Below are 25990 nucleotides of genomic sequence, written 5' to 3'. Positions count from 1 at the left end.
TGCATGCGGTGTTGGGGACTGGGAAAAGGGGGGATGGGTTGTTCTTTTTGCACTGGGGAACAACCCCGTGTGTCCCCCAGCCTCCCTCAAGTCACCCCGGACCCCATCCTGACACTCACCTCCCCGACAGACGCCACGCGCGGGTACCACTGGCTGGCGCGGCAGCCTTGGCGAGGGGACGGCGGCGCGCTGCTGGTCCAGCGCACGCGGTCCACTCCCGCCATCAGCCTGCCGGGTCAGGGCCTGCACATCGAGGTCCTGCACCTGGATGCAGGTGGGGGCTTTGAGGGGGGTGACGAGTCGTATCGCGGCTACTGCGGCGCGCCAGCCACCGTTTTGACCAGCTTGCTGTGGAGAGATCATGCCCGGCAAGGCAGCTGGGGTGAAAGGATTATTATACTCATAACGGTGGCCTGATCTAGTGGTTGTTGTCCTGTCGCAGTTTTCTGACCTGGTTCCTTCTCCCTACCACCTTGCCGATCCAACACCTCTGCCTTCCTGCAACAGCACGGTTGACGACGCGCATGCACTCCAGCCTCAACGCGTCCACGCTGGCAAGCACCACAGCCTGGGGCTGGAGGCGTGGAGCCTATGCGCACTGGCTGGGGCCGGACGTCGTTGCCTACGCTGCGTGGGCCTGTGGGCTGCAGGAGCCCTGCACGGGTGAGCTGCCGATGCTTGAAATGCGGCGCTGGCGGCCAGCGGGCGGGACCCCAGGCGGCCCGGGTGCGGCACAATCAAACACATTCCCCATGGCCCCCCTTTTCTCTACACCATCGCAGAGATCAGGGCTTTGGGCGATGAGTCGCGGCGCACCACGCTGCAGAGGCCGCTGGTCGCCGTCTCCAGGGACGGGACGTTGGGCCTGTGCGTCAGCCTGACCCGGCTGGAGGCGGCGGCGCCCGGGTTTGGCGTGGCGCGCGCCGAGCCTGGGACCAGGTTCGGCGCCCTGGCGGCCGACGGGCTCTGGATCCAGCGTCTGGACGGCGCCGAGGCCGCTCCACCCCCGCGCCTCCTGCTGTCCTATGAGCGGCTGCTGGCTGCCGCTCAGAAGACACGGCGGCGAGCAGCCGCCCCGGCGCAGGCGCCGGGGATCGAGCCGGGATCCGGATCCGGTCGGGCCAAGCACAGAGGTGTGGGCAACTCGCCGCTGCCCATGATTTCTGCCTCCAGCTGCCACCACGCCCTGGACCATGCCTTGGTGCTGGATGGGGGCCGCGGCTCGGCCTTCCAATACCTTGTTACCTCGTGCGACGATGGTGCGCCGGCGGGGCATGTGTTGATGGGGCTGGGCGGGGGGGCTGGGGTGGTGAAGGGACACTGGGGCAGCAGGTGTCTGTTTTGATTCAGTGCAAGGATGGCACGCTTGCATGGATCCCATCTTCAACCAATTGCGACGAGCCACAAGAGAGTCGATCGGAGGCCCGCACATGCACCCTGCGTGCTCCTGCCTCTCTTCACAGGGAGCCCGGACCGGGCGTTCACCTTCACGGCAAATGCCACGGGCGGGGACCTCTGGGCCGTCCCCGGGCTGCCCGAGGACAGGGCGGCCGCGCTCGCGGAGGGTGAGAGCGGCGTGCTGGCCGCCTGCTTCCACAGCTCGGTGTTCCTAATCCAGGTCGAGGTGCGGTGCAGGCTCCATCCAGGCCTGCATGCCCGCGGTTGGTGCACAGGGGCGCGGCGCATCGCTCTCCCAAGCCATGCCTCACACCCCGCACCCTGGCTCGATCGAGCAGAGGCCGGTCCTCAGCAGGAGTGCAGTGACACCACTACACACACCTGCAAACCCCCCACCCTCTCCCTGCAGGGACGCAGCGCCCGGCCCCTGGCACTACCAGCTCCGCTGGCGGCGGTGGCGGGCAACGTTACCCACTGCGCCTTTGCGCCGGGCCGGGGCGACACGCTCGCCGTGGAGCTGAGCCGCAGCGGCTGGGCTGGCCCGGCGCGCCACGTCGCCGTCTGGAACCTGGCGACCGGCGACGTCTTCCCAGGTATGGAGCGCGCGGCTCGGCACAAAGCTCAAGGATTCAGGAACGCTCAGTGCACTCTCTTGCCGAGGCGCACCGTACCTGTTGGGTCCCGCTTGCAATGAGCGTGCTGCCGGTCGAAGGCAGGGCGCCTGCTGGCGGCGAAGGGCGGCGAAGAGCGGCCCAGCTCGCTATCTGACGTGCTGCCGCACCCCAGGGGCGCAATGCCCAGTGTTCCTGGCAAGTCGTACCAGGGGTGCCCATTACCAATGCCCTTCCATGACTCCACCATCACACGCAGCGGCCAAGTACGAGGATGCCTCCTGGCCCGGGCCCCACCACCTGCTCACTGATCTGGTGCCAGCCTGGAGCCCCGACGGGCACACCCTGGCTCTCTCCACCAGCGGCCTGTGGGACCAGGGGTGCCAGGCAGTCCTCCAGGACGTCTCGCCTGCCCAGGCCTGGGCTGGGGGCGGCTTGGGGGAGGAAGAACCCTGGCCGGGGCGTGCGAGGCAGAGCGCTGCCCCAACCCTCCTGCCGGGCCCGGGGGCCCTTGCTCCTGCGGGGGCGGCTGGGCCGGCCGAGGCGCTCCCCTCGGAGGGAAGGGCCGCCGGGGCCGCCTCGGAAGCCGCGCTGCCCGACGTCCGAGTGCTGCTGGACGTCACTGGCGGTCGTCTGTCGGGCCTGGCGCACCTCCGCCGCGCCGGCGCCGACCTGGCCGCCTGGAGCCTGCATGCTGTGGTGGTGCTGGAGGAGACAGCGGCGGCTGGGGACGCGAGATCTGCTGGGGACATGAAGTCGACTGGGGACGCAGCGATGGCCGGAGATGCGGCGGCAGCCAGCGTGGGATCGTCGCAGGCCACTGCCGCGAGTGCAGCACCCGGCGGCGCACCGCCCCACCTGCGAATGCATTTCTGGCAATCGAACACGGCAGGGACCACCCCGCCCCAGGCCGGTCCCGTGCTCGCCTCTGCCTCCCTTCCGGCCATCAAGGACGCGCTGCTGGGGAGCCAGGCCACGGGCGGCGCAGGTGGCTGGCGCGGGGCCGGCTGGCGCGGCCCCTGGGCGGACCTGCGCGCCTGGGTGGGCTGGGGCGCGTCGGCCGACGCGGCGCCCTGGCGGCCGGAGTGGGCCCTGGGGGCCGGGGCCGGGGCGGAGGAGGACCCCGCTGCGGCGGAGCTGGCAGCCTTCATCTCGGGACGGCTTGCGGACTGCGCGTGGGAGCGGGGACCGGGCAGCGTCGTGCTGGCCCTGGCTCTGCCCGCCAACCTGCACGTGAGACCGGACTGGCACATGGGATTGCAGGGTGGGGGAAGGGGAGTACAGAGGGGCAATGTGACCCTGCGCTCGGCATGTGCAAGGGTTTGGGGAGCGACCCAGGCCGTCACGCTTGTGTGTGCGTGCGGGAGGCATGTCCCGGACGCAGCAGATGTGGTGTGGGGAGCGGGAGCGACGGAGAGGGACCGGGATCCCCCGCGCTCCCTTCCCGCGGCGGGTCGATGCATCGCAGATGGATGTAGAGCCCATGCCATGCTTCCCTTATCCCCCTGCCTGCAGTATGCCGTGCTGCAGCGCTTGGCGCTGGACGGTAGCCTGCACCTGCTGGCGCGGGTGCTGGTTGTATGGCCCGTGGACGTGCTGACGTGGCACCAGGCCCAGGCCTGGGAGGGGGTGCTGGGCACGGTGCACCTGCCCTGGGAGTACCTGAGCCCGGGCGATGCGCCCGCGGCGGAGCGACAGCGGCGAGGGTGGGATGGCGCGGCGCGGGAGTGACGGCGGAGGGTTTGGTTATCGCTACTTGCCGCTGTAGCAGTCCCCAGTGGGGCGTCGAGCGTCGCGGAAGTGGGTTGGAGCGTCCGCTCTTGCTGTGGCGCACCGACTTGACCTCTGACAAGCTGCCTGCGGGGCTGAAACAGCCTGACACAGAGGGCCAGGTCAGGATGAGACCGGAAAGAATGCCAGGACTGGGGTCTGGGATGTAAAGGGATCGGGGGGAGGATGGACCATCAGTTGGCAGGGGTATGCCAGGGGAATCCAAGCAGCCAACCGCGTCAAGTGTGTGTGATGCGGATACCCCTTGGGGGCTGTCAAAGTCCATGCAGAAGCAATACCATGAATGGTGCGGGCGTGTGCCAGCCCATCTTTCTCTCCGCCTATCTACACCGTGCTCCGAGCTGATGTGTGGTGCAACCTGTCGATTTCTTGCGAGCCCCATGGGGTGATGTTGCCATACTCTGTCTGATGTGGAAATCTCCACATCCATTCCATGTGCCTGCCTAGGTGTGCCGAGGCTGGATGACGTGCCCATTCCAGCAGGTTCTCCCCAGATCCCGGTGCGCAGTTTTCGAATTCATTCGAAAAGAAACAGATCATCGTGTACCTCAACAGAGTAACGAAGAGAATCGCAGCATGGCGAGGGAGGGACTCGTGATCTTGCATGTAATTTTGGTGACCTGTGCGTCTCTGTTATGATGGGTCAAGCTCAGACCGAGCCTGTGTACAACAGGGACTGTCTTCCTACCTTGGCCGCCAAGAAGGAGGAATGTCTGTCGCTGAGGATGAGGCTGTGATGCTGATTGGTCGCGACTCGCACGACTGCTGACAGTTGTCAAATCCCGACCGGAGGCTCACCGGAGCGGGAAAGGCCGCGCAACCTCTTGACAGTCAGGATTGATTGAGTGGCTAGTACGATTTCAGGAATATTTAGGCAGGGCATGCATTGCAACAAAACGAAAAGTATCTTCCTAGGCCAAGGAACTGTCTCGCTTGTGTCCTCTGACAGGACGCGACATATTCAAGATACGTTTCCCGTACTTGGCAGCCGTTCCTTTGCGGGATATAGTAAAGCTTTCAAGCACGCAAGGATGTCTACACGAATCGCAATTTTAGCTATGGTTCTGACACTGGTCTCAGCCTCGCTGGCTGCGGTGAGTCGTCTGGTGGGCTCGACCACATGTGCATGATAGCTACCCTCTAAAGCACCGGGCCGCCATTGAGGTCCAGTGAGCAGTTCCGGTGGACAAGAATTACAAACGCAATTATGCATGCAGGAGGAGTGCAACTCCGCATTCTTTGGCCTACCCACCGTAAGGTATGGGGCTTGCACAGAATGGGGAAGCACTCTGAATCCGTGCAGGATGGACAACCTGCTGAATTCCCAGAGGATGATCTCATCTCACATTTCCACATCCACGCAGCCTGGATGATACTCTGTACTTCATCTCGGCGAGGAGCGCGAACATCTTCTGCAGGTGAGACCCAGGGTTCCGAGGAGGGTTCAGAACCAGCATCCGGCATGTGATCTGGAGATCTAGGCATTGGACGGTCACATCGCTTAGCACAGCTCATGTATCTCTGCAACCAGCGTGCCTTTTCAAATGCATACAATAGATACAAGGGGTTCGAGAGGGGCGTTGGCAAGTTCATGGCACGGCCCCAAGAGGAACTGCCCACTTTGCTCCATGATATGGACATCCACATCTTCGACATCTTCGACATGGCCAAATGCGATGGCAGATGCCCCATGACCGTTTTCATCGAGTGTGTTCCGCGAGGGCAGGACAGCTGCAGCGCGGATAGCAACCTCAACATCGGTGCCAACAACACCGGCATGAATAACAGGGGCAACAACAACCAAGGGTGGTGCAATCTAGGTCCGTGGTTCGATGATGCCGTCCTGTACTTCCTTCTCCTCTGCCATGTCTTATGCCTCTGCCCTGCACCGAAGAGGGTGTCCGCAGCGATAGTGCCTCAGCATTTTCCGAGAATCTAGTCTACTTGCCCACACCCCCCACCGATCAGGGCTGCTGCACACCTCTTCCCTCTACCCCATCCCCTTCCAGGCAACAACAACATTGGAGACTATAACAGGGGCAGCAACAACACCGGCACCAAGGTGTTCTGCAACAATCTACAGCAGGCCAGTGACAGATGCACTCTGGACAAGCTGAGGACTGCAGAAACCCTGTACCTGTAGACCTAGTCGCTAATCATCGATTGGTTGAGGCTGCACAACTTTCTTCTGCAACAGTGGAGTCCCCCCCCAGAGTGCCTGCGCCTACCCAGTCTTCCCTCGCGCCTCTCGCGCCACGGCCTGGTCCCAGGAGGTAGCGCTTGATTGCGGCACAGAGCGAAGCCTATCCTCCTGCAGGTTTGCTTGGAATGCCTGCTATAGTGAGCAGGACTGCTGCTGATCCAATTCACTATGTACTTATGTGCGCTCCATGCCAATGGTTGCTCGCCTATTGGCCGAGTGGTCCTTGCCCATGTTGGCTTGCAATATGAAGTATGGACAGAGTGGATGTAGTGTGATGACCATCTGGGTGAAAGCTTTAGAGCAAGCGGCAGGATAGCAGCCCCACATCCATGGGCCATGGCAACAATGACTCTAAGGGAACACGCCCCCATCCAGCATCGCACCTTTCCACGTGACTGTTTTACGCATGCTCGTGGTTAGGGAATGAATCAGGGGGCAAGCCTTGAGCAGAACCAGAGCACCATGGCATTTTACAGGAAAGAGACCATGCCGACTGCCCAACCGCCTGATTTCTGAGGGCAGGAAATGCCAAATCCATCTCTGCGACACCGAGAACGCACTCAATCCTCTCGCCCATCAGGGTGAGTGAGGTCACGAGGTTGTAACTTGGGATTGGTCATGCATGGTCTGTTCCACTTCCGTACACCATGCCACGATGGGGTCGCAACCCGGGTCAGACTTCCAACCTCACTCGCGAAATTGCGGACCTAGACACATACATCTCATCCAATCAGTCGGAACCCCTTGAGATTTGGGATTATGGAGTATTTGGGTTCCATGAACATTTCCGATGTGTCGCATCCACTGCCTCGTCCCGAGTCTGACAGGTGCACCTCCTGTGTGTGCAGATACAAGGATGCAGGGCAGCGTCATGCTCGCGAACTCACAAGCATGGATGCATGTATGATGGTGTTGGAGAAGATTGCAATGCTTGGTGAACAGTTGATGCTGAGGATTCAACCGTACTTCCGGAGTTCGTCCCGGATTGCTTGCGGCGCTCCCTTCATCATGTAAGATGACACTCCAGGTAGGAGTACCGCCAGCTGTCCGGGCCACAGCCGCCACTAGTGCACACCGGAACCGGAAGACGCGACCCTCTCGTACGCGATGAATTGCTGGCGAGACCTCAGCACTGTACAGCAAAATAATGCTTTGAATGCAAAAAAAGGTCGTCGACGCCTGAGCAGGGCCTGTTTCAGGTCCAGGCCACGGACAGTGCACGAAACACATTACGAGAAGGTAGCAGTATATCCGCACCTCATCAGGATCCAATCAGGCTTCAAGCGCGCAAGGATGTCTTCAAAACTCGCTATGCTAGCTTTTGTACTGGCACTTGGCTCAGTCTCGCTGGCTGCGGTAAGTCGACGGGCGTGCTTGTCAAGAATCGTACCGGTGCGCCCTTGCCCCCCCTTGTGCTCCTATCGAGACCAGCAAGAACCTTGCGCGAAGGAGTCATCCCCATCTGCCACCACATCATGTAGGGGGAATGCAGTTCCTCTTTCTTTGGCCTACCCACCGTCAGGTGTGTAGCACTCTGGGTTTGGAGGCATAACCATCTTGCATCCTTGACAGCCCTGCAAAGCGATGGAGCACTTAGGCTAGTACGGTCCCCCACCACAATCTCGCAGCGCTGGCGGCCAGCTGTATTTCATCTCAGACAGAAGCGCTTCCATCTTCTGTAGGTGAGTCGCAGGGCGTGAATGAGGTTGCAAGGCTAGGATTCGGCTTGTCTGAGACACTATCTGGCTGTTTGAAGGTTGGAGTTACCGAGCACAGACCGCCTTGGTCGTCCACCATGCTTCCCAAACCCCCCCCCAAATAGATACAAAGGATTTGATTGGGGAGTCGGTATGTTCTTGGCGAATCCCATTGAGCAGCTACCTATCCTCCTGCCCGGATTGGACATCCATGTTTACGACTTATTCGACTCGGTCCCCTGCAATGGCACGTGCGGCATGACCCAGTTTGTGGAGTGTGTTCCACACGACCAGACCAACTGCAGAATCGATGAAACATTCAACATCGGCAACAATAACGTCGGCCTGAATAACTGGGGCAACAGCAACCAAGGATCGTACAACATAGGTGCGCGCGAGAGCATGCCTTACTGAGCATCCAGGGTGCCCGCTGTGCATCCTGCCCCTGCTGTGCATTCCAGTGGTGCTTGAGTTCAGGTGCACCGCCCTTCCTGAGACTCCAGCCTGCTTGCCTGTGCCCAGCGTCTAGTCAGGCTTGCTGCACCCCTCCTGCCTCAACCTTACCCATTCCAGGCAGCAACAACATGGGGAACTCTAACAGGGGCAGCAACAACACCGGCACGGGGCTTTTCTGCAACAATCTCCAGCAGGGTCAGGGCTCCTGCACTTTGGACATGCTGAGGACTGCTGAGACCGTGTACATGTAGGCCCTGCGCCAATTCTTTGTTCTCATGAGGCTCCAACGCCCGTCCCAGTGCCAATAGAGCCTCCTGGCAAGAGTCCAGCTCCACTGCTGCCCGCGCAAGGAGGGGTGTTCCCTGAGGCCTCCTGCAGAAGTCTTGATCACAAGCGCCCAGAGGTCAGATGAGTCCATCTGAGGACAGTTTGACCTCGCGGCACTCTGTGTGGGCAAGCTGTAGAAAGAATTTACTGTTGCAGCTACAAGGCCCGGTGTCCATATCTCTCAACCGTGCTTCCATTCAATTATTGAGAGATTGATGTGAGAAAATACACCTAAGAATACCTCTTCAGCTTCATAAAAAGTGATTACAAGCGCTTATTTGCTGAAGCAACTCCTCTTGCTTGCACTGAAGACCGCAGTTACGGCAGGTGTCCGGCACTGAATAGTCTCGGCCACCCACGGGTCTGAGGAAGGCCCTGCTGCAGCATCCTTGAAACCCTATCCAATCCTTGCGCTGGCTCAAGCTCTTGTCTTTTCGAATATGGGGATCTGCGGCAAAGCGCTATCTGCGCGAAGGCGGGCATTAAATTGCAGCACATGTAGAAGCCTGCCTGCCCATGGTTGTCGAATTGAATATCCCTCGGGATTTTCCCATCACCCGACGGACCCCCAGGTGACAGGTGTCCCGCCAAGGGGTTTGGGACACGCGGACTGAAGGACGCGCAGATTCTTTGCGGGCTCAGAAAGCTCTTACATATTAAATGCCTGCGGTTGTACGGGTAGGATCCCTATACTGAGAGCATCCACTATTTTGGTGCCAACCGATAAGTACACCACTAGCGCATCTGGCGCGTGACATATCTCCGCGCCGAAGCGGTGCGGTCAAAGACACGGGCACACAGTGCAGATTTACTCAACCATGCGCTCGAAAATCATAGTCGCAGCTCTGCTGCTAGCGATAGGCTCAACCTCCCAGGCTGCGGTGAGTCTTCGTACCTGCCAAACACTTGTCCGGATGTCGCGCGTTTGTGCTGGCTGGCGACGCCGGGTTGGTCTCGAGCCCCTCTATCGGTCAACACAACACCCATCGCATGAACGCCGTGCAGGAAATATGCAATTCTAAATTCTTCAGCCTTCCCACTGTTAGGTGGGCGATGTACATGGCGTCGATCGGAAAGCAGGGGGGTTTCTGTGGCTGGCAGGTTGCTCGTCCACATTTCCGACCCAATCCCATCACATCTTATTGCAGTGTGGACAATGTACTCCTCTTTGTAGCAGAGCAAAGCGCGCCAACTTTCTGCAGGTGATTCCTAGGCCGAGGAAACTCTTGCAGTGCGAATGCCATGTTCGTGAATTCATGACGCTGCACGAACGTGCTGCAGGAGGACACCCCACCCTCGTCCTGATACACTTTCTCATACAATCATCCATTCCCGCAGTTCCAAGGGTTTCGGCACTGGACTCGTTGTCACCCTCTATAACTCCAGCTATGAGTTGCAAACTCTGCTTCCGGGGATGGACATCCACATTTTCGACATCTTAAAGTGGAACACCTGCGATTTTGAATGCGACATGACCGTCTTCGTTGAGTGTGTGCCGCAAGGTCAGGAGCGCTGTCCCTTTGATGATCAGATCAACCTCGGGAACAACAACGTCGGGGAGAGGAACGGAGGCAACAACAACACGGGAAACATGAACTTTGGTCAGTAGCGTGATGCAGTCTGGTACAGACATCCTACCTGCTGGGCGACCTCCATCTAACGATGCTATGAGCCATGCTCCTTTCCTCCTGTGGGAGCCTACCCCAAAACATGCACATGAGCATCGTGGGCCTTGCTGCAAGTTTCACCGCCTCCTCCAAACCCCCCTCCCCTTTCCCTCTACCCCACCCACAACCCAGGCTCCAACAACCTTGGAAATTGCAACCAAGGTGACAACAACACTGGCAGGATGTTTTTCTGCCACAACTCGCACCAGGGAAGCAACAGGTGCACCCTCGACATGCTCAGAACGGCAGACACGGTGGATTTGAGCGCGCTCCCCATCCCAATCAGCCTGACAGCCGCTGCAGAGACGGTGAAGACGGTTGCCATACCCGCCAACTGCTGATCATCACGACCACATTTCCAGCCCGGCCCGCGGTCAGCTCTGTGATCGCGGAGACGGGTGCCTTGTGCCCTTTCTGGCTCATAGGCCGCCGCAGGGTTCCGACCTGATGCTGAGACCTGATGCCAACCCTGAGTGGGCACCATGCCAGTCATGCAGCCATACTCCTGCGAGGCCTCTCCAGGGGCCCTTCCCTGTGACGGCAGTGGCCCTGCATCGAGAAACAGGGTCGACCGCCAGGTCCTCCATTCCGGAGACTTCCCCCCCCCACACACACACCTGTCCTCTGACCCCGCACCTGAAATCATGTGTGCCATGTGCGGCAGGGTGCCCCCTGCACCACATGTGCAACCCAGAGCCACGGTGCCTATCACATTGCCCATTCTGCCCTGCATAAGTCCAGCCCTTCATTTTTCTGATCCCGTGACAAAGTCTTGTAAAGCACTGGACACCCTGGCACACATGCAAGCGTGGGAGGGCTCTGATCTGTGGGCTCCAGGGACCAGCACACCCGCCAGCCTCCTCACGCTCGGGCTTGGTTGAATGAGAGGCGAGAGGGGGGTTCCACAGCAGTGCCGATACCCTGCGGCTGTCCCTCGTCGGCACCCTGCCGCCCCTGAGCGGCCTACGCGGCGGCCACGCGCAAAGCTTTGCTCGCCACTGCGGCATCCAGGGCGGCCCGGATGTCAGCGTAGACCTCCGGCATGGACCTGGCGCCGTCGATCTGGGGACGAGGGAGTGCGGGAAGGGGGTGCAGAGCGATGGAAGTCAAGGACAGGGCCGAGCGAGTGGCATCCCTCCAGTGCTGGTCTGGAGCGCCTGCGCCGCTGTGTCCGCCTGTTTGCTTCATCACCCAGATGTAGGAGCTTGCGGATTATCTGTCCCCCCCCCCTTCCTCCGCAGGGATTCCATTGCGTCATGAACCCCCCCACCCCTCCAACCCCCCCAATCAAACGACGATTCCCTGCGCCCTGCGCCCAACCTGCACGATCTGGTCTGGGTAGAAACCGAGCACGGCGTCCAGGTTGGCGTGGTATGTGGCCAGCCGGGTGCGCACCGCCTCCTCCGTGTCGTCGCTGCGTTGGACGAGGCGGGGCGCGACCTCGGTTGGCGGCGGTCGGAAAGTCAGGTGGTAGATGTCGCCCGTGACCGGGTCCAGCCGCCGCCCCACGACGCGGGCCACCAGGGCGTCATCGGGTACCTTGGGGCCAGGTGATTGATTGGAGGGTGTGCGTCATGGGGGAAGGGACGGCTCATGGACTGGGGCAGTCAATCATGCTGTCAGGGAACGGGACAGAGGGGGCCGGAGCAGCTGCTGACCACGTGGCCCCAGGGACATCCGGCATCAGCAGGCTCGGTGTTCAAGCGGGTGGGGTGGGGTGGACTTCCTGCGCTTGAGGTCCCAATGTCCCACCCCTTTCAGCCCCGGGGCGGGGGACCAGTTCAAGCAGCACCGCCTCACATTGAGCAGGAGGAAGACGTCAGGGCGGATGCCCGCGCGGTCGATGGCCTGGGCCTGCTCCGGTGAGCGGGGGTAGCCGTCCAGCAGCCAGCCCCGGCGCGCCGCCTCACCGCTGCTCAGGGCTCCCACCACCATGTCTACGACGACCTGGAAGGGGGGGGGGGAAGGAGGGAATGTTGAGATGAAGGGGCCGTGTGGGAGCCCATGACAGGGAGCTGATCAGGCGGTTGCGAGTCGGGACAGAGGCCATGGAAGGGAGCGTGTCAGCGCCGGCTGGCAGAACCGCACTTCCGCCTATGCGACGTCGGAGGGGGAGGGGTCCATGCTGCAAACTCCCACCATCACAGAGCCTCGCTCAAGCCCCACACCTCGTTTGGGACAAGCTTGCCGGCGGTCATGAATTCGGAGGCGCGCTTTCCAGCAGGTGTTCCGGCAGACACCTCAGCCCGCAGCAGATCCCCCGCGCTGATGTGGGTCAGGCCAAACTGAGACAGGGTTGGATGGTGGTGGTAAGAAGGCCGTGCACAGGTGTTTTTAGGGGGCAGAGATGCCATTGCCACTCTCGAAGACTCAGGTACCGTGCCAATGTCCCCTCCCAAGAATCCCGTTGCCACCTAAGTCTATACTGCCCGCCCCCCCTTCCCCCCTTCCAAAGTGCCCCCCACTCCCATTGACCACCCCGGCACCCACATCTTCCACGATGCTGGCGCACTGGGTCCCTTTGCCTGCAGCCGGTGCTCCTGAAATCATCACACGCAGCGGCGCATCCCCCATGGCTGCCCGGGTCTGGGCGGGGCATGGGAAGCGGGAAATGGGTCATGCAGAGCATGTTGCAGGCATCATAAACGGGGCAACTGGCTCCTGGGTCATTGCATGCGCCTACCATGAAGCTGTTTCGTGCTGAGCGGCGTGGTGTCGCCCGGAGTGTGGTCTGGGGACAGGCACCTGGCCTTGGATGGGTGGGATAGGTGACCCACGGCCTCGCCTTTGGGTAGGCTGGAATCGCGAAAGATACAACGGAGCACAGGCAATGACATACCATTCCGGGTCACCTTTCTGTAACGCAGAGCCCCTGCAGCGGGGCAAAGCCAGAGTGGGGCCGGAAGAATGCACAGCACACGCAGGTGCCATGCTGAGATGAGACCAGGAGGGTCCCGCTGCTGGTCAGGTGTAACCTTCGTTGCTCCTATATGCGAGCCAATGAAGGGAACTCGCGTGTCATGCGCATGGCCTAGTCCAGCTTATCTGCGGGTTTCGACATAAAGGGTCCTTCCCCGGCGCGCGCGCCCGCACGCTGCCGACCCCAGTCGTTCACCCCGAGAGAAAGGAGCTCTGTGGGATAATTCTCAAGCATAGCTCCTTTACACAAACGTCGCCTGATAATAGTACATATGGCTGCCCGAACAAGGCTCTTCAAGGCGAGATGGCACCTGGAAGGGGGGTGTCCCGGAAGTCGCTGGCCTGGGAACGTGAATTCACACCCCACGATCCGCTGCAGGAACTCAAGGAGATATCCAGAACTAGAGACAGCAATGGTATCGAGCTGATTCCGAACGACTCAAATGTCTTCGTTTGGCAAGCCAGAATAGCGGTATGAACTGGACCCGCAAGGAGGGGTGGTCCTTGGCTCCTGGTGCACTCTGGAGGTTTGTGCCTCGCATACTTGACATCGCAGAGCAGCAGCAGACCTTGATGTGGCCATACTTTCCTCTTCCCAAGTGCAGGGTCCCACTGACACCCCATACCACGGTGGAGTGTTTGAGCTGAGCATTACTGTACCGGAGCAGTATCCTTTGGTGCCCCCGGTCGTAAAGTTCAAGACTCGCCTCTTCCATCCCAACGTCCATTTTAAGGCCAGTGAAGCTCATGTTTATCATAGGGAGGGGTATTTATAGCATTGCAAGCACCTGGCCCTTCTCCCACTCGCTGCGTGATGGTTGACACTGCCTGGAACCTGACACCCATCTGCAGACCGGCGAGATCTGTCTCGATATACTGAAGAATGCGTGGAGCCCTGCATGGACGCTTCAGGTAACGTGAACGCTATGGGGTTAGGGTCACAGTTGTAAGCTAATGTCCTGGGAGGTTTCAGCCCTGACAATTGGCCATTCAACAATGACTTCACATTGGGTATGAATGAATGGGGCCTGCACTACCTCCAGAATCATGTGCTTCCCTGACAACCACAATGGAGCATACTCCTATTCTGACAATGTCACAGTCGGTCTGCCAGGCGATAGTGGCTTTGCTGTCAGACTCGGCCCCGGACTCTCCCCTGAACTGCGACGCCGGGAATCTGTTGAGAGGAGGCGATCTGCGAGGGTTCGCCTCCATGGCCCGCATGTACACCATCGAGTATGCCATGAAGCGATGATGTCTGTGAAAATGATGTTCAGAATTCATTATATACTCATGTTTTCGTGTAAATGCTGTGTCGACTTAAGTTACCGAGCTGGCTGACAGAGAGAATCTTCAGGTCAAATGTTGGCACCAATGATCGCGACGATCGTTCAGGGGTTATCAAGTCAGATCTGAACGAAAACCAGAAATCAAATTTGCCAAAGCGCATGTTTGTATGTCGAGAATTATCATGCGGGTGACTGGCTCGCTAATTCTGGCATGGAAGGATGCCACATCGAATTGATCCGGGGAGACTAACACTTGTCAGAATTGCAATGTGCCATATTCCAGATATCCCAGCCGGCCCTTCTATAAACCACCTGCGGGCTCAGATACCTACGAAGAGGCTCAGATAACTCAAGGACGTGCATTCGAATTATCCCTGCCGCGCGGAAACATCAGACCAGGTGCGGATGCTGAGCGTCGAGTTGGGTGCTTGATAGACCTTCACCTTGATCTGAGGTTCCCGTCCCCAGAGCACTCGAATCTCCGGCATCTTACAGGCAAACCGCAAACAGTAAATAATGACGAGCACCATCACCATGTCTGCCATGCGAGGCGCACCTGTACGGGTGACCGGTCCGAACACCAGCCGGCCCACCTGCCGCCCTGCTCGGGGCGGCACGGTCAGGCCGTCTGCGGTCATGGACGCCCAGCGCTACGCAACTCCCTTCGATGGCTTCAAGTACGGAGATGTGGGCATCCAGGATTCGCATGTGCTGCTTCAGCCCTCCTCATGCCACTAGCACTCATTTTTCGACTCCCGGATTGCCAGGTTCAAGGGCATCAAGGAGTCGGAGATCAGCCGCGCCATGACCTCCCGCTACTTCGAGGACCTAAACGTCAATGCCGAGGTGCTTTTGCATATATTTACAGCTAATTGTGATGGGTGTGGTGCGCGATATGCTTGCAAGGTCTCCGGTGAGCTAATGATCGGCACACCCCTTCCGCGCATCCGCAGGTCGATGTCGTCATTGTTGGGGCTGGGTCTGCGGGCCTCTCGTGCGCCTATGAGCTGAGCAAGCACCCGGATGTCAAGGTATGGTCTGAGCAGGGCACATCCTCAGATGATGTTGCTGTAATTGCAATTGAAACTTGCGGTTGTTCCCAGCACAGCCTCAATCAATCATGTGTGCTGCGTTGCAAACGCTATGATACCCCAGCCTTCAACATGGGGCAGGGATATCGTTTACACCTGCTTGAACCCCCCGCAACAGGTGGCCATCATCGAGCAGGGCGTCGCACCTGGGGGTGGAGCGTGGCTGGGGGGTCAGCTCTTCTCGGCTATGTGTGTGAGTCTAGGCACGGGGACGGGTGGACTGCAGCAAGGGCTGGGCGCAGGGTGTTGATATCCATGTGTTGGAGATTCTCGGTGGAAAAACAAGATGTGTGTATTTTAGTGCTATCTCGGTGGCTGCATTCCAGCAGAGTGTAAGTACTTTCTGTCGAAGATCCCTAATTCATTGCAACAGATCCGCAAGCCAGCCCACAAGCTGCTGGATGAGCTGAGCATCCCCTACGATGATGAGGTAGGAGGCTGTACGCCCTGCTTTCCAGGGCCCCTTGTACTACTATGCACTCTGCCGTTTTCCATGCATTGCATGTGCCTGGCCTTGCACTGTCACTCAACCCCCGACTCAAGGGTCGCCGCCTTCCTCACATTACAACCCCCCTCCCTGCCGCAACGACAGGGCAACTTTGTGGTGGTCAAGCATGCCGCCCTGATGACCTCCACCCTCCTGTCCAAGGTCCTCGCCGCCCCAAACATCAAGCTCTTCAACGCCACTGCGGGTGAGACTGGGTGGGGCATCGGGGAATATAGGTGGCGTGCCCTTGCCCAGGATCTGACATGTAGATGGGGGTGCAGCTTGCAGTACTGCCTGCAGCACCTCAAACTCTGGATTCCCTCGCAAGACCCTACCCTTCCGCAACGCCTCCAATCACACAGCCGAGGACCTGATTGTCAAGGACATCCCCGCAAAGGGCGGCCGCCACGTGGCGGGTGCCGTGACCAACTGGACCCTGGTGTCACTCAACCATGACACCCAGATGTGCATGGACCCAAACACCATCCTGTCCAAGGTCATGGTGTCTTCCACCGGCCACGACGGCCCCATGGGCGCCTCAGGTGAAGTGCGGTGCTTCTGTTCATACTTAGACGGATAATGGGAGGGCCTGGAGCTTTGATAATGGTGCAGAGTCCTCATGGAGGCAGGATGTTGCTGTAATTGCAATTGAAACTTGCGGTTGTTCCCAGCACAGCCTCAATCAATCATGTGTGCTGCGTTGGAAACGCTATGATACCCCAGCCTTCAACATGGGGCAGGGATATCGTTTACACCTGCTTGAACCCCCCGCAACAGGTGGCCATCATCGAGCAGGGCGTCGCACCTGGGGGTGGAGCGTGGCTGGGGGGTCAGCTCTTCTCGGCTATGTGTGTGAGTCTAGGCACGGGGACGGGTGGACTGCAGCAAGGGCTGGGCGCAGGGTGTTGATATCCATGTGTTGGAGATTCTCGGTGGAAAAACAAGATGTGTGTATTTTAGTGCTATCTCGGTGGCTGCATTCCAGCAGAGTGTAAGTACTTTCTGTCGAAGATCCCTAATTCATTGCAACAGATCCGCAAGCCAGCCCACAAGCTGCTGGATGAGCTGAGCATCCCCTACGATGATGAGGTAGGAGGCTGTACGCCCTGCTTTCCAGGGCCCCTTGTACTACTATGCACTCTGCCGTTTTCCATGCATTGCATGTGCCTGGCCTTGCACTGTCACTCAACCCCCGACTCAAGGGTCGCCGCCTTCCTCACATTACAACCCCCCTCCCTGCCGCAACGACAGGGCAACTTTGTGGTGGTCAAGCATGCCGCCCTGATGACCTCCACCCTCCTGTCCAAGGTCCTCGCCGCCCCAAACATCAAGCTCTTCAACGCCACTGCGGGTGAGACTGGGTGGGGCATCGGGGAATATAGGTGGCGTGCCCTTGCCCAGGATCTGACATGTAGATGGGGGTGCAGCTTGCAGTACTGCCTGCAGCACCTCAAACTCTGGATTCCCTCGCAAGACCCTACCCTTCCGCAACGCCTCCAATCACACAGCCGAGGACCTGATTGTCAAGGACATCCCCGCAAAGGGCGGCCGCCACGTGGCGGGTGCCGTGACCAACTGGACCCTGGTGTCACTCAACCATGACACCCAGATGTGCATGGACCCAAACACCATCCTGTCCAAGGTCATGGTGTCTTCCACCGGCCACGACGGCCCCATGGGCGCCTCAGGTGAAGTGCGGTGCTTCTGTTCATACTTAGACGGATAATGGGAGGGCCTGGAGCTTTGATAATGGTGCAGAGTCCTCATGGAGGCAGGGCATCGCCTAGACTCTATCCTGCATCTGCAGAGGCGGAAGCTCCGGAGACCCCCACCCACCCTTGATCCCCCGGACTCATCAGTCCCTGCTCATTCCCTGGTCAGGCGTGAAGCGTCTGGCCAAGCTGGGCATGATCGAGAAAGCGCCGGGGATGGGCGCGCTGGACATGAATACCGCTGAGGACGCCGTGGTGGACCGCACGCGCGAGATCGTCCCCGGCATGGTCATCTGCGGCATGGAAGTGGCCGAGCTGGACGGCTGCCCACGCATGGGTCCCACCTTTGGCGCAATGTTCATCTCGGGGCTCAAGGCAGCCCACTGCGCGCTGGCCAGCCTGAGGAGGTGAGGAGTGAGGGAGGAATTTTGTCGTCGGAGAAAGAGGGAAGGAGGACGCGGGTGGGGGAAAAGGTCCGCATATTGCCTGGCGGGAGTAGCAGCTTCGGAGGGGCCCATGCCGTGCATGGCCTCCCAGCATTATCAAGGGGCATGTCAGGCTGGACTGGCCAGCTGCAGACGCTGCCAGACTATATGACCTACTTTACCATGACCCCATCGCCACCCTTTCCACCCACTGCAGGCAGCGCGAGGAGGCTGGCGAGGTGCAGGCCGAGACCCCAGAGCAGAAGACTCTGCAGGCGACGCACTGAGGTGCCTGCTGGTCCGTCGGGGTCCGGACCAAGGAGGAGGCTATGTGTGTCACTTAAGCGGAATGCGATTCCCGGGCTGCACGGGTGTAATGCGTGCCATCTCATCTTTCTCACCGCTGTACCCCCTGGAATTTCCTGGGGCTGTCATGCGCATTTGGCAGTCACTCTGCAGCCCAGACAGTGCTCAACAAGCCTGGGGCTGTACATGCATTTGAATCGAGGCACATGCCACGACGAGATGATGACTCTTGTACAACTAATAAACAGCGTAAATACACGTTCGGAATACAACTAGGTTCCTGGGGGGTTGGGAGTTTGGCAGCAGGGCGTCTGCCAACATCAGCACACGTTCCTTCCGAGGCGCCGCCCTCAGCCAAACAGAAACTTGAGGTCGTCCTCGGTCAGCCTGGCCAGCGCAGCATTGTCCTGGCCCACAGTGCCCTCGAAGATGAGCTGCTTCTTGTCCTGCAGCTTCAGGATGCGCTCCTCCACGCTGCCGGCAATGATGAAGCGCACCGCCCGCATCGGCTTGTACTGCCTGTGGTGGGGGGTGTTGCGGGGCGGCGATGCAGCGCGGATGCAGTGGAGGATGTTGAGGTGTGGAAAGAGATGGATGCTGCAAGGTAGCAGTGGCCGCCATGCCGATCATGAAAGAAGGCAGGACAGCGCGGGACGCAGAAAGTATAATTACGACCAACCCTGTTCATACACCCCATCCTCCTGAAGCAACCTCTCACCCCAGCCTGTGGATCCTGTCAAGTGCTTGCCATTCGCTGGCTGGGTTCCACCAGGGGTCCTATTGGGAGAGGTGGGAACCATGGTTTTGGTGGAAGCATGAGTAAGGACATGGGAGCTGGGGCTAACTCCCAAGGATTTGCACAAAGAAGATCCAAAAATGTACCAGTCTCCACCCAGCCCATGCCCTGAGGATACTGTCGTCGGCGCAGGCCTGCCAGGAGCGCATGCATGCATTCCCTCCAGTAGGAAATCAAAGGCACCATCCCCCCAGCACACCATGAGGAAGCAGTGGGAGGCGGCGGTGAGGTTGAGAGCCACGCCGCCGGCCTTGAGGGACATGAGGAACACGCGGACGTCCGGATCGTTGGAGAAGGCCTCAATCTGGGTGTTGCGCTGCTCCATGGACTGCGAGCCCAGCAGCTGCACGCACCGCACTCCGCACTGCTGGAGCCTGCAAGTTGGGGGAGGTTTAAAGTAAGGGAAAACATGTGGGAGTGAGGGAATTGGCAATCAGGGGTAGGAGTTTGCTGAGGAAGTGGGTGGGACCCTGAAAAATCAGGCGACGGGAATGCAAGCCATCATAGAGCTTTCAGCGCATCAACAAGTGTCTTAGCACAAAGACGGCATCCCTCGAGCCCTGTGCCAAAACACCCAATCTCCACCTGAAGGAGCAGAGGTCCAGGAAGGATGTGAACTGGGAAAAGACAATGGCCTTGGCGCTGGGGTCCCGCTCCAGCATCCTGCACAGCGCGCGTGGTTATGGGCAGAGACCCGTCAGCGTCAGTCTTGTAAGGGAGGGCGATGCAGGCGACTTGTGCCCCGTCCCCCGCCCCCTTCAGCCCTTCCACCTGTGGATCTCCTCCCTCAGCGCCTCGATCTTGGTGCTGGACTGGAAGTGGGCGGTGTCAAACCGGGAGAGGATGGAGTTTTTGCGGTACTGGCTAGTTCGCACCCCCGGCGTGGCCGCTGGCGAGGCCAGGTCCAGGGAGAGGGGCTTGGAGCAGGCGGGGCAGGTCACGGTGTCTGACAGTTGGGGGGACAATGGCGCAGGGTCAGGGTCGTGGGAATTGGTGAGGCGCATGTGCCAGGCCTGTTCTGTGAATCCGTCGACAGGAGCACCCGCCTTTGATGGGCATACTCCTTCCCTGCGCCAGCCAACACATGTCACTCTGGAGACACAGGGCACCGGTCTCCAACATACCCGCCGCGGCCGAGTTGGTAAACTCGCTCACGCAGGCCCTACAGAAGGCGTGCCCGCACCTGGCGACCACCGGTTCCTGCACAGCACAATGTTGGAGGGAGATTGGAGGACAATCGCCTGTGTAGCAGCCACGTCTGCTGTGCATCCGTTTGGCTGCGGCTTGCGTCACCAACAGCTGTACATTGTGTCTTGGGCCAAGCAGTCCACAACAGTCCCTGCACTCAACACCAGGCATTCATCTCCTTCGCATGCCCACTACCTCCAGCGGGTCGTGGCAGATGCTGCAAAGCCCCTGGACCGAAGCGTGGTCATGGGTGGCCTCCTCCACCACGGCAGCGGCGACGCCGTCGGCCCCGGCCCCAAACCCGCCTGCCACCACGCCCGCCGCATCCGTGGAGTTGTGAACCACCAGGTAGGGATGGTTGACCGCCTGTCGCAGCCTGGAGGGGTGAATGGGGGGCCCAGGGATGGTTGGCATGAGCGGCGGGTTGGCTGCAGGGGAGACAGCTGCAAACAGACATGCCCGGCATGTCGATGCAGCGGCGGGGTGCTTGTGACGCCCCAGCATGACCTTGCGGTGTACATCCTCCCCTCGTGCATGCCCCCACCTGACCAACAGAGAGAAGATGTGGCTATAATTCTGCAGAGAAAGGGATGCAAAAGGTGTGAGAATCGTGACCATGGAGTAGGGCAATGTCATGTGACAAGGCAATGGAGACATGTTCGGGGGTCTGCTGCACGCACACGGGGAGTGCAGGACCATGTCTGGCCCTCCACACATCACAGCTCCCCACCAGCCAAGATGGATCCACGATACAAGCAGGCCCTCCGCAGCCAGTCAGCCCAGGACCAACTTCGCCCCCAACCCTGCATGTGCATTCTCCAAGCCGACGGCCCTGCCGCCTCACATTCAGGAGTGTTCCCATGTCGACGTAGGAGTCAAACTGTGCCTGGCTCTGCGTGTACAGGGCCTCATAGAAGTCGGCCTCCGCCGCGTCCATGGCGTCCCGTCGGAGGACGACCAAGCTGCCCCGGTGGATGGGTGGGTGAGTGGGGATTGAAGCTGACAGGAAGCTGGAGGGAGATGTCTGCAGCCTGGTGTGTGTTGCGACCCCAGCGTGGCGCACATCCGGCCCCCCCCCCCCGGGCACCGCCTGGAGCCAGCAGAGGAAGGCCTTGCCACACACCGCCAACTCACCGAGGAGGCAGCGCCAGGACATCCGCCTGCTGGAACTTGGTCCTGCGCAGCAGGATACGGGGCAGCACCTGCGGCGGCACATGATGCATGGGTGGGCAAACAAGTTTGCAGGGGTACTCAGAGGGGGCCCGGGGAGTGAGGGTGCCCGTGCCGCGTGGGCCCAACAATCTGAACAGCGGCGGTGGCCGTCCGCCTTCCCAGGTGCTGCTGCCCCTCATCCACCACGCCTCACCTCCGTCTTCAGCACGAGCATGGCGTCGCGCCCTAGACCCTGGTAGCCGTGCCGCTTGATGGGGTTGGCCACATACTTGTTCCACCAGCAGAAGTGGTGCAGGGGGCCGTGCTTGCAGCTGTGGCACGTGCGGGAGGCGTTCTTGAAGGGGTAGTCCAGGTGCTTGCACTCGCAGGCACTGTGCACACAGTGGAGAGGGTGTGTGTGTGTGTGTGTGTTAACGGTAAAGATGGAGGGCTGCGACTCGCAGCGGCTGCATGAGGTGCATCCGCTGCGAGCCGCTGCCCCAGCCGGGGTCAAATTTGGTACCGCTGAGGTAGGAGACCCGACGCGGGGGGTGGACGAAGCACCGTGGATGCGAGGCGAACAGCGGTCGAGCGAGACAGGCATCATGGGCCATGATTGCAGGTTGACAGGATTCATCTGCCCCAGACTCCACCTCCTGTGCACCCAGCCGATCCCCAGCCACACTCTCAGGCAACCTCACGCACCGGCAGTAGTAGTAGGAGTAGGGCGAGATGCGCAGGAAGCGCACCAGGGAGTACAGCTCGCCCACGCGATTCTGAACGTGCACGGTGGATGGTTGGGGGGAGGCATGGGGGCTCAGCACAGCTCTGTAACAACACTCAAACAGCCCTCTGGGGATCCAAACGCTTACCCCCCGCCAGTACTTGGGCCTTTTTGCTGATGCCAGCCTCCCCCTGCTCCCTTGCCTCACCTGGAGGGGTGTTCCCGAGAGCGCCCATCGATACCTGGAGGTCAGCGCAAACACGGCGCGTGCCGTCGAGCAGCGCCGGTCCTTGATGCTGTGGGCTTCGTCGAGCACGATGCGCCGCCAGTGGACCTGTGGGCGCGAGGGAGTGGGAAGGAGGGTCGCAAAGACCGTGGCGGGGCAGGCTCTTCGCGGCGATGGGCATGGAGGCAGGTGGCAGCCTGGGTCGCGTCCCAGCCCAGCTGCATGCGCCGCCCATCCAGGACCCTCAGGGTTTGCACATGCACCCGGCGCCCCACCCTGACGGGAGGATGGCTGCTGTGCAGGAGAGAACCAAGTGCATGTGCTCTGACGCCCCCGCCCTGGTCCTCGCTCCACCGCCCAGCACACCTGGTGGATGACCGAGCTCGGCTCATCTGTGTCCTCCTCATCCAGGACGGCGGCGGCCTGGCGCGCGATCATCTCGTCGGCGGCCGCCGCCGCGGCGGACTCTGGCTCGATCCTGCCGCCGAATCCCTGGCCGGCACGTACCGCGCCATGCGGCCCCCCGCTCGCACCAGCCGCCAGCAGTGCACGGAGCTCCTCCCGCGCCACGTTCGTCGGGTGATCGCTGTCAGGGTCTGCATCGGCTTGTGGCTCCTCCCCCAGCTTCTTCCTCTTGCCAGCTTTCGTTTTCTGCAGGGTGGAATGGTCAAGAGAGATGGTCAGGACGGGTGCAAGACTGCTTCCCGAGGCGCTGGTGACGGGGGCTCAAGGCCGCAAGACACGGGAGGGGGGGTAGTACCATGGGCGCGCGCATCGCACCCCACCCACCTCCTCATCAAGACAGGCTCCCCACACCTGTGCGGCGTCCTGCTTCCCCGTTGCCCCAGCCTGTGTTTTGCCGTCCTTCCTCCCTGTTTTCCCTTTGGGCATCAGAGGCCCTGCACAAAGGGCACGATGGGTAGAGTGGGTCCGGGGACAGCGAGCATGGTCGCAGCGCTCACGACCGCGCTGGAACTCAGTGTCCAGTCTCTGGCCTCACAGGGTCGCTGCGATCCCTCACTGCTTCCCTCGCTACAAGGCCTGCATGTACTTTTGGGCAGCTCCCCACCTTCACACCCATGCGCACTTGTGGGGCGGGACCGTTCCTGCTTCGCCTGGGCAGCGGTCCTCTTCGCGAACGGCCCGCAAAAGTACTTGAGATGCAGCTTCAGGCGGTCGACGGTGAACTTTTTGGAGCAGTAGTCGCACGTCACCCTCTCGGCCGCAAAAGCCCGCCTTTGGGAATGAGTGGGCGAGGGGGGGATTGAATGCAGCCCTGGGTGGCGACGGCGTCGCTGCAATTGCTCAGAGATTGTGAGAGACACCGCACGCACCCACACCCAGCATGAGCGCCGCAGGCACGCGCACGGCAGCGTGCCCCAGCGGCCCGGCAGGACCCCTTCCCCCGGGCTGGGCACTTCCATCCCACCACCCATGCTGCCTCGGGCACCCGTCAAAGCAGCGCCCAGAAACCCCGGAGCGCTGCACCCTCCGCGCCCCTTTCCTGGAAACACTCAGGCACCCACCTGAACTCGTTCTCCAGGGTGGAGTAGGTGGTGAGAACCACGTCCGCCCCTGCCAGCACGTGCGGGTCGGCGGTGCGCTTGCTGCCGTGGTAGGTGGCGACGCGCAGCGCGCCCGGTGCCACGTGGCGCTCGATCACCCCCCGCCACTGGATGACAGCCACCAGCGGGCAGATGACCAGCGTCGCGCCGGAAGGCACCAGTCCCGAAGATGCGGCCCCGTCCCCGTGCCGCACCCCGATGTGCGAGTCGCTGCGCGGCGCGATGGCAGCGGCGGCTGCCGACGGGGTGTCGGGCGGCGACCCGTGCGCGCATGCGCCACACTCGGCGCCCGCCGGCGAGGGGCCGGGGGAGGGGTCCAGCAGACCGTCGCCGACGGCGGTGGCGAGCCTCGGCGGCGAGGACCCAGGCATCGGCGCCATGGCCTCGGGCGCGACGCCCCGCAGGCGCAGCCTGGGCCTCGCCGGGCCGGCCTGGGAGGCCGCAGCCTCTGGACCCTCCGCACCCACGCGCCTACACTCCGCCCCGGTGCTCAGCTCGCCGTCCCGGCGGTGCGCCAGGATGAGGGAGATGGCCTGGATGGTCTTGCCCATGCCCATTTCGTCCGCCAGGATGCCACCGCCGATGGGGCCCATCTCCTGTGAGGGAGGAGGGGGGTGGGCTGGCTGGCACACTCGAGCCGTACGGGGATTCAACAGGCCCACAAGGTCATGGAAATCCAGGTGGCCAAAGTGACAGGAGCAGGGGCAGAGCATGGTATCAGGAACAGGCAACCAAGGAAGGGTGGCATGGAGTGGAACCCCGCCCCGGCAGAACGCCAAGCAACCGATGGCCAGGGTGCCCCCAGTCTTCTTCATCCCATCACACCTGGCCCACCGCCCAGCTCAGAAATTCCTTTTGGTAGGGCAGGAGGGGGATGAGGATCTCCGCAGACGGCTCCATCTGCTCCAAAACCTGAATGTCAGAGAGGGCGGGTTCATGCTGAGTGGAGGGTACTCTCATGCGCAGCACGACAGGTGAGCATGTGGGACTCGCAATGGTCAGGGCCTGGCTGCGCCTGTACCCAGGCAGGCAGGGGAGCCGCGTGCTCGCTGAGGGGCACCTGCCACCCCCAGACCCGCCAAGCATGTGCCCAGCCCATCTCCAGTCTGGCAGATGAACACAAATCAGCCGCCAACCTTGGCAGGGACGACGTCCTCCAGGTCACTACCCGCATCCTCATCTTCGCGCAGCGGCAGCGGCTCGATCTCGTGCCAGTCTGACCGGGTGGGGGCCTTCTTGCGGGGCGCACGGGGCTTCTTCGCCCTGGTTGCGGTGGGCACTCCAGGCTCCCCCTCCGCCTCCAGGACCTGCGCCAGGGCCTGGAGCTCTGCCTCCACGTCGGAGAGCACCTCCGAGTCGCTGCCATTGCCGCCCGCGAGCCCTGCGTCGTCGGCCTCGAGCCCCCCTTCGGCATCGCTCACCTCCGCGGCTGCACAGACGGACCACGAAAGCATGGAGAGCAGGCAAAGGGACCAGAGGACGCGCTGAAAAAGGCGGGGCGCTGCAGGGTGGGTGTCAATCACGTCTAAGGATCCCCACTTTTCGCCCTCGTCCTCCTCACCAGACTCCTCGACGGACACACTGGCATCAGACTCTGTGGTGAGGGTGTCGGCGCTGTAGACCGATCCAGAGGCGCTCTCCGACACCGCAAAATCGCTGTCGAAGGCTTGCATGGAGATGGCCGGCGCACTTGGGCCTGCATGGCGGGAGACCATGAGGTGGCATGATGGTCCAAGGGGGGCATGAAGCACGTACTGGGCCAAAGGTAGAGGGCACTGTTGCACCCAGGCCAGCACATTCTCTTGACAAACCTGCGGAGGGACCCTGCGAGTCGGAATTGACGCGGCGAGAACGCCTGGCAGCTGTCGCGCCCCGGGCCCTCATCCCCATGAGCGGCCTGTAGGAACATGGGCACGGTGGCTTGCTGCCCCGCCACACACGAGCAGCCTGATCAGGGATA

At 61.0% G+C, this 25990-nt stretch overlaps 9 protein-coding genes across 9 annotated transcripts in view; 7 read left to right on the top strand and 2 right to left on the bottom strand.

Annotated features, from left to right (window-relative positions):
- The window catches only part of F751_1714 (Beta-1,3-galactosyltransferase 6), a gene marked incomplete at both ends in the record, with an annotated part of 7229 nt that extends 3489 nt beyond the window's left edge, over positions 1-3740 (top strand). Inside the window, 7 exons of the mRNA XM_011399421.1 lie at positions 131-274; positions 508-663; positions 783-1133; positions 1464-1624; positions 1808-1991; positions 2269-3242; positions 3525-3740. Of these exons, the coding sequence (XP_011397723.1) occupies positions 131-274; positions 508-663; positions 783-1133; positions 1464-1624; positions 1808-1991; positions 2269-3242; positions 3525-3740 (2186 nt within the window). The remainder of the gene's footprint in view (positions 1-130; positions 275-507; positions 664-782; positions 1134-1463; positions 1625-1807; positions 1992-2268; positions 3243-3524) is intronic.
- A 1750-nt stretch (positions 3741-5490) lies between these two features.
- Positions 5491-5943, top strand: F751_1713 (hypothetical protein; the record flags this gene model as incomplete). The annotated part of the gene is made up of 2 exons (XM_011399420.1): positions 5491-5620; positions 5810-5943. The coding sequence occupies 2 exons, from the start codon at positions 5491-5493 to the stop codon at positions 5941-5943; spliced, it is 264 nt and encodes an 87-aa protein (XP_011397722.1).
- A 1910-nt stretch (positions 5944-7853) lies between these two features.
- Positions 7854-8407, top strand: F751_1712 (hypothetical protein; the record flags this gene model as incomplete). Its single annotated transcript, XM_011399419.1, has 2 exons — positions 7854-8088; positions 8274-8407. The coding sequence occupies 2 exons, from the start codon at positions 7854-7856 to the stop codon at positions 8405-8407; spliced, it is 369 nt and encodes a 122-aa protein (XP_011397721.1).
- Positions 8408-9897: 1490 nt separating this feature from the next.
- Positions 9898-10491, top strand: F751_1711 (hypothetical protein; the record flags this gene model as incomplete). The annotated part of the gene is made up of 2 exons (XM_011399418.1): positions 9898-10084; positions 10283-10491. 2 exons carry the CDS (start codon positions 9898-9900, stop codon positions 10489-10491), a joined length of 396 nt encoding a protein of 131 aa, XP_011397720.1.
- A 622-nt stretch (positions 10492-11113) lies between these two features.
- On the bottom strand, positions 11114-12724 carry F751_1710 (Adenylate kinase, chloroplastic; the record flags this gene model as incomplete). The annotated part of the gene is made up of 5 exons (XM_011399417.1): positions 11114-11212; positions 11471-11689; positions 11951-12097; positions 12319-12435; positions 12641-12724. The coding sequence occupies 5 exons, from the start codon at positions 12722-12724 to the stop codon at positions 11114-11116; spliced, it is 666 nt and encodes a 221-aa protein (XP_011397719.1).
- Positions 12725-13436: 712 nt separating this feature from the next.
- F751_1709 (Protein PEROXIN-4) lies at positions 13437-14324 on the top strand (the record flags this gene model as incomplete). The annotated part of the gene is made up of 4 exons (XM_011399416.1): positions 13437-13541; positions 13675-13818; positions 13922-13981; positions 14172-14324. Coding segments are annotated over 4 exons (462 nt in total), but the record flags the coding sequence as incomplete, so codon positions are not given.
- Positions 14325-14994: 670 nt separating this feature from the next.
- F751_1708 (Thiamine thiazole synthase, chloroplastic) lies at positions 14995-18360 on the top strand (the record flags this gene model as incomplete). Its single annotated transcript, XM_011399415.1, has 12 exons — positions 14995-15035; positions 15126-15204; positions 15312-15389; positions 15823-15879; positions 16042-16141; positions 16299-16483; positions 16714-16788; positions 16969-17025; positions 17188-17287; positions 17445-17624; positions 17818-18055; positions 18291-18360. 12 exons carry the CDS (start codon positions 14995-14997, stop codon positions 18358-18360), a joined length of 1260 nt encoding a protein of 419 aa, XP_011397717.1.
- A 369-nt stretch (positions 18361-18729) lies between these two features.
- Positions 18730-25703, bottom strand: F751_1706 (ATP-dependent helicase rhp16; the record flags this gene model as incomplete). The annotated part of the gene is made up of 20 exons (XM_011399413.1): positions 18730-18898; positions 19098-19156; positions 19375-19549; positions 19761-19838; positions 19947-20121; positions 20300-20375; positions 20559-20739; positions 20908-20939; positions 21208-21325; positions 21498-21565; positions 21730-21907; positions 22221-22291; positions 22448-22573; positions 22973-23116; positions 23282-23364; positions 23553-23701; positions 23992-24626; positions 24856-24942; positions 25167-25459; positions 25592-25703. The coding sequence occupies 20 exons, from the start codon at positions 25701-25703 to the stop codon at positions 18730-18732; spliced, it is 3009 nt and encodes a 1002-aa protein (XP_011397715.1).
- On the top strand, positions 22533-22745 carry F751_1707 (hypothetical protein; the record flags this gene model as incomplete). Its single annotated transcript, XM_011399414.1, has 1 exon — positions 22533-22745. The coding sequence occupies one exon, from the start codon at positions 22533-22535 to the stop codon at positions 22743-22745; it is 213 nt and encodes a 70-aa protein (XP_011397716.1).
- Positions 25704-25990: the final 287 nt, after the last annotated feature.

Source organism: Auxenochlorella protothecoides (genome assembly GCF_000733215.1).
Source record: "Auxenochlorella protothecoides strain 0710 unplaced genomic scaffold scaffold18, whole genome shotgun sequence".
Lineage (NCBI taxonomy): Eukaryota > Viridiplantae > Chlorophyta > Trebouxiophyceae > Chlorellales > Chlorellaceae > Auxenochlorella > Auxenochlorella protothecoides.
This window is presented reverse-complemented; position numbering and strand designations above follow the sequence as displayed.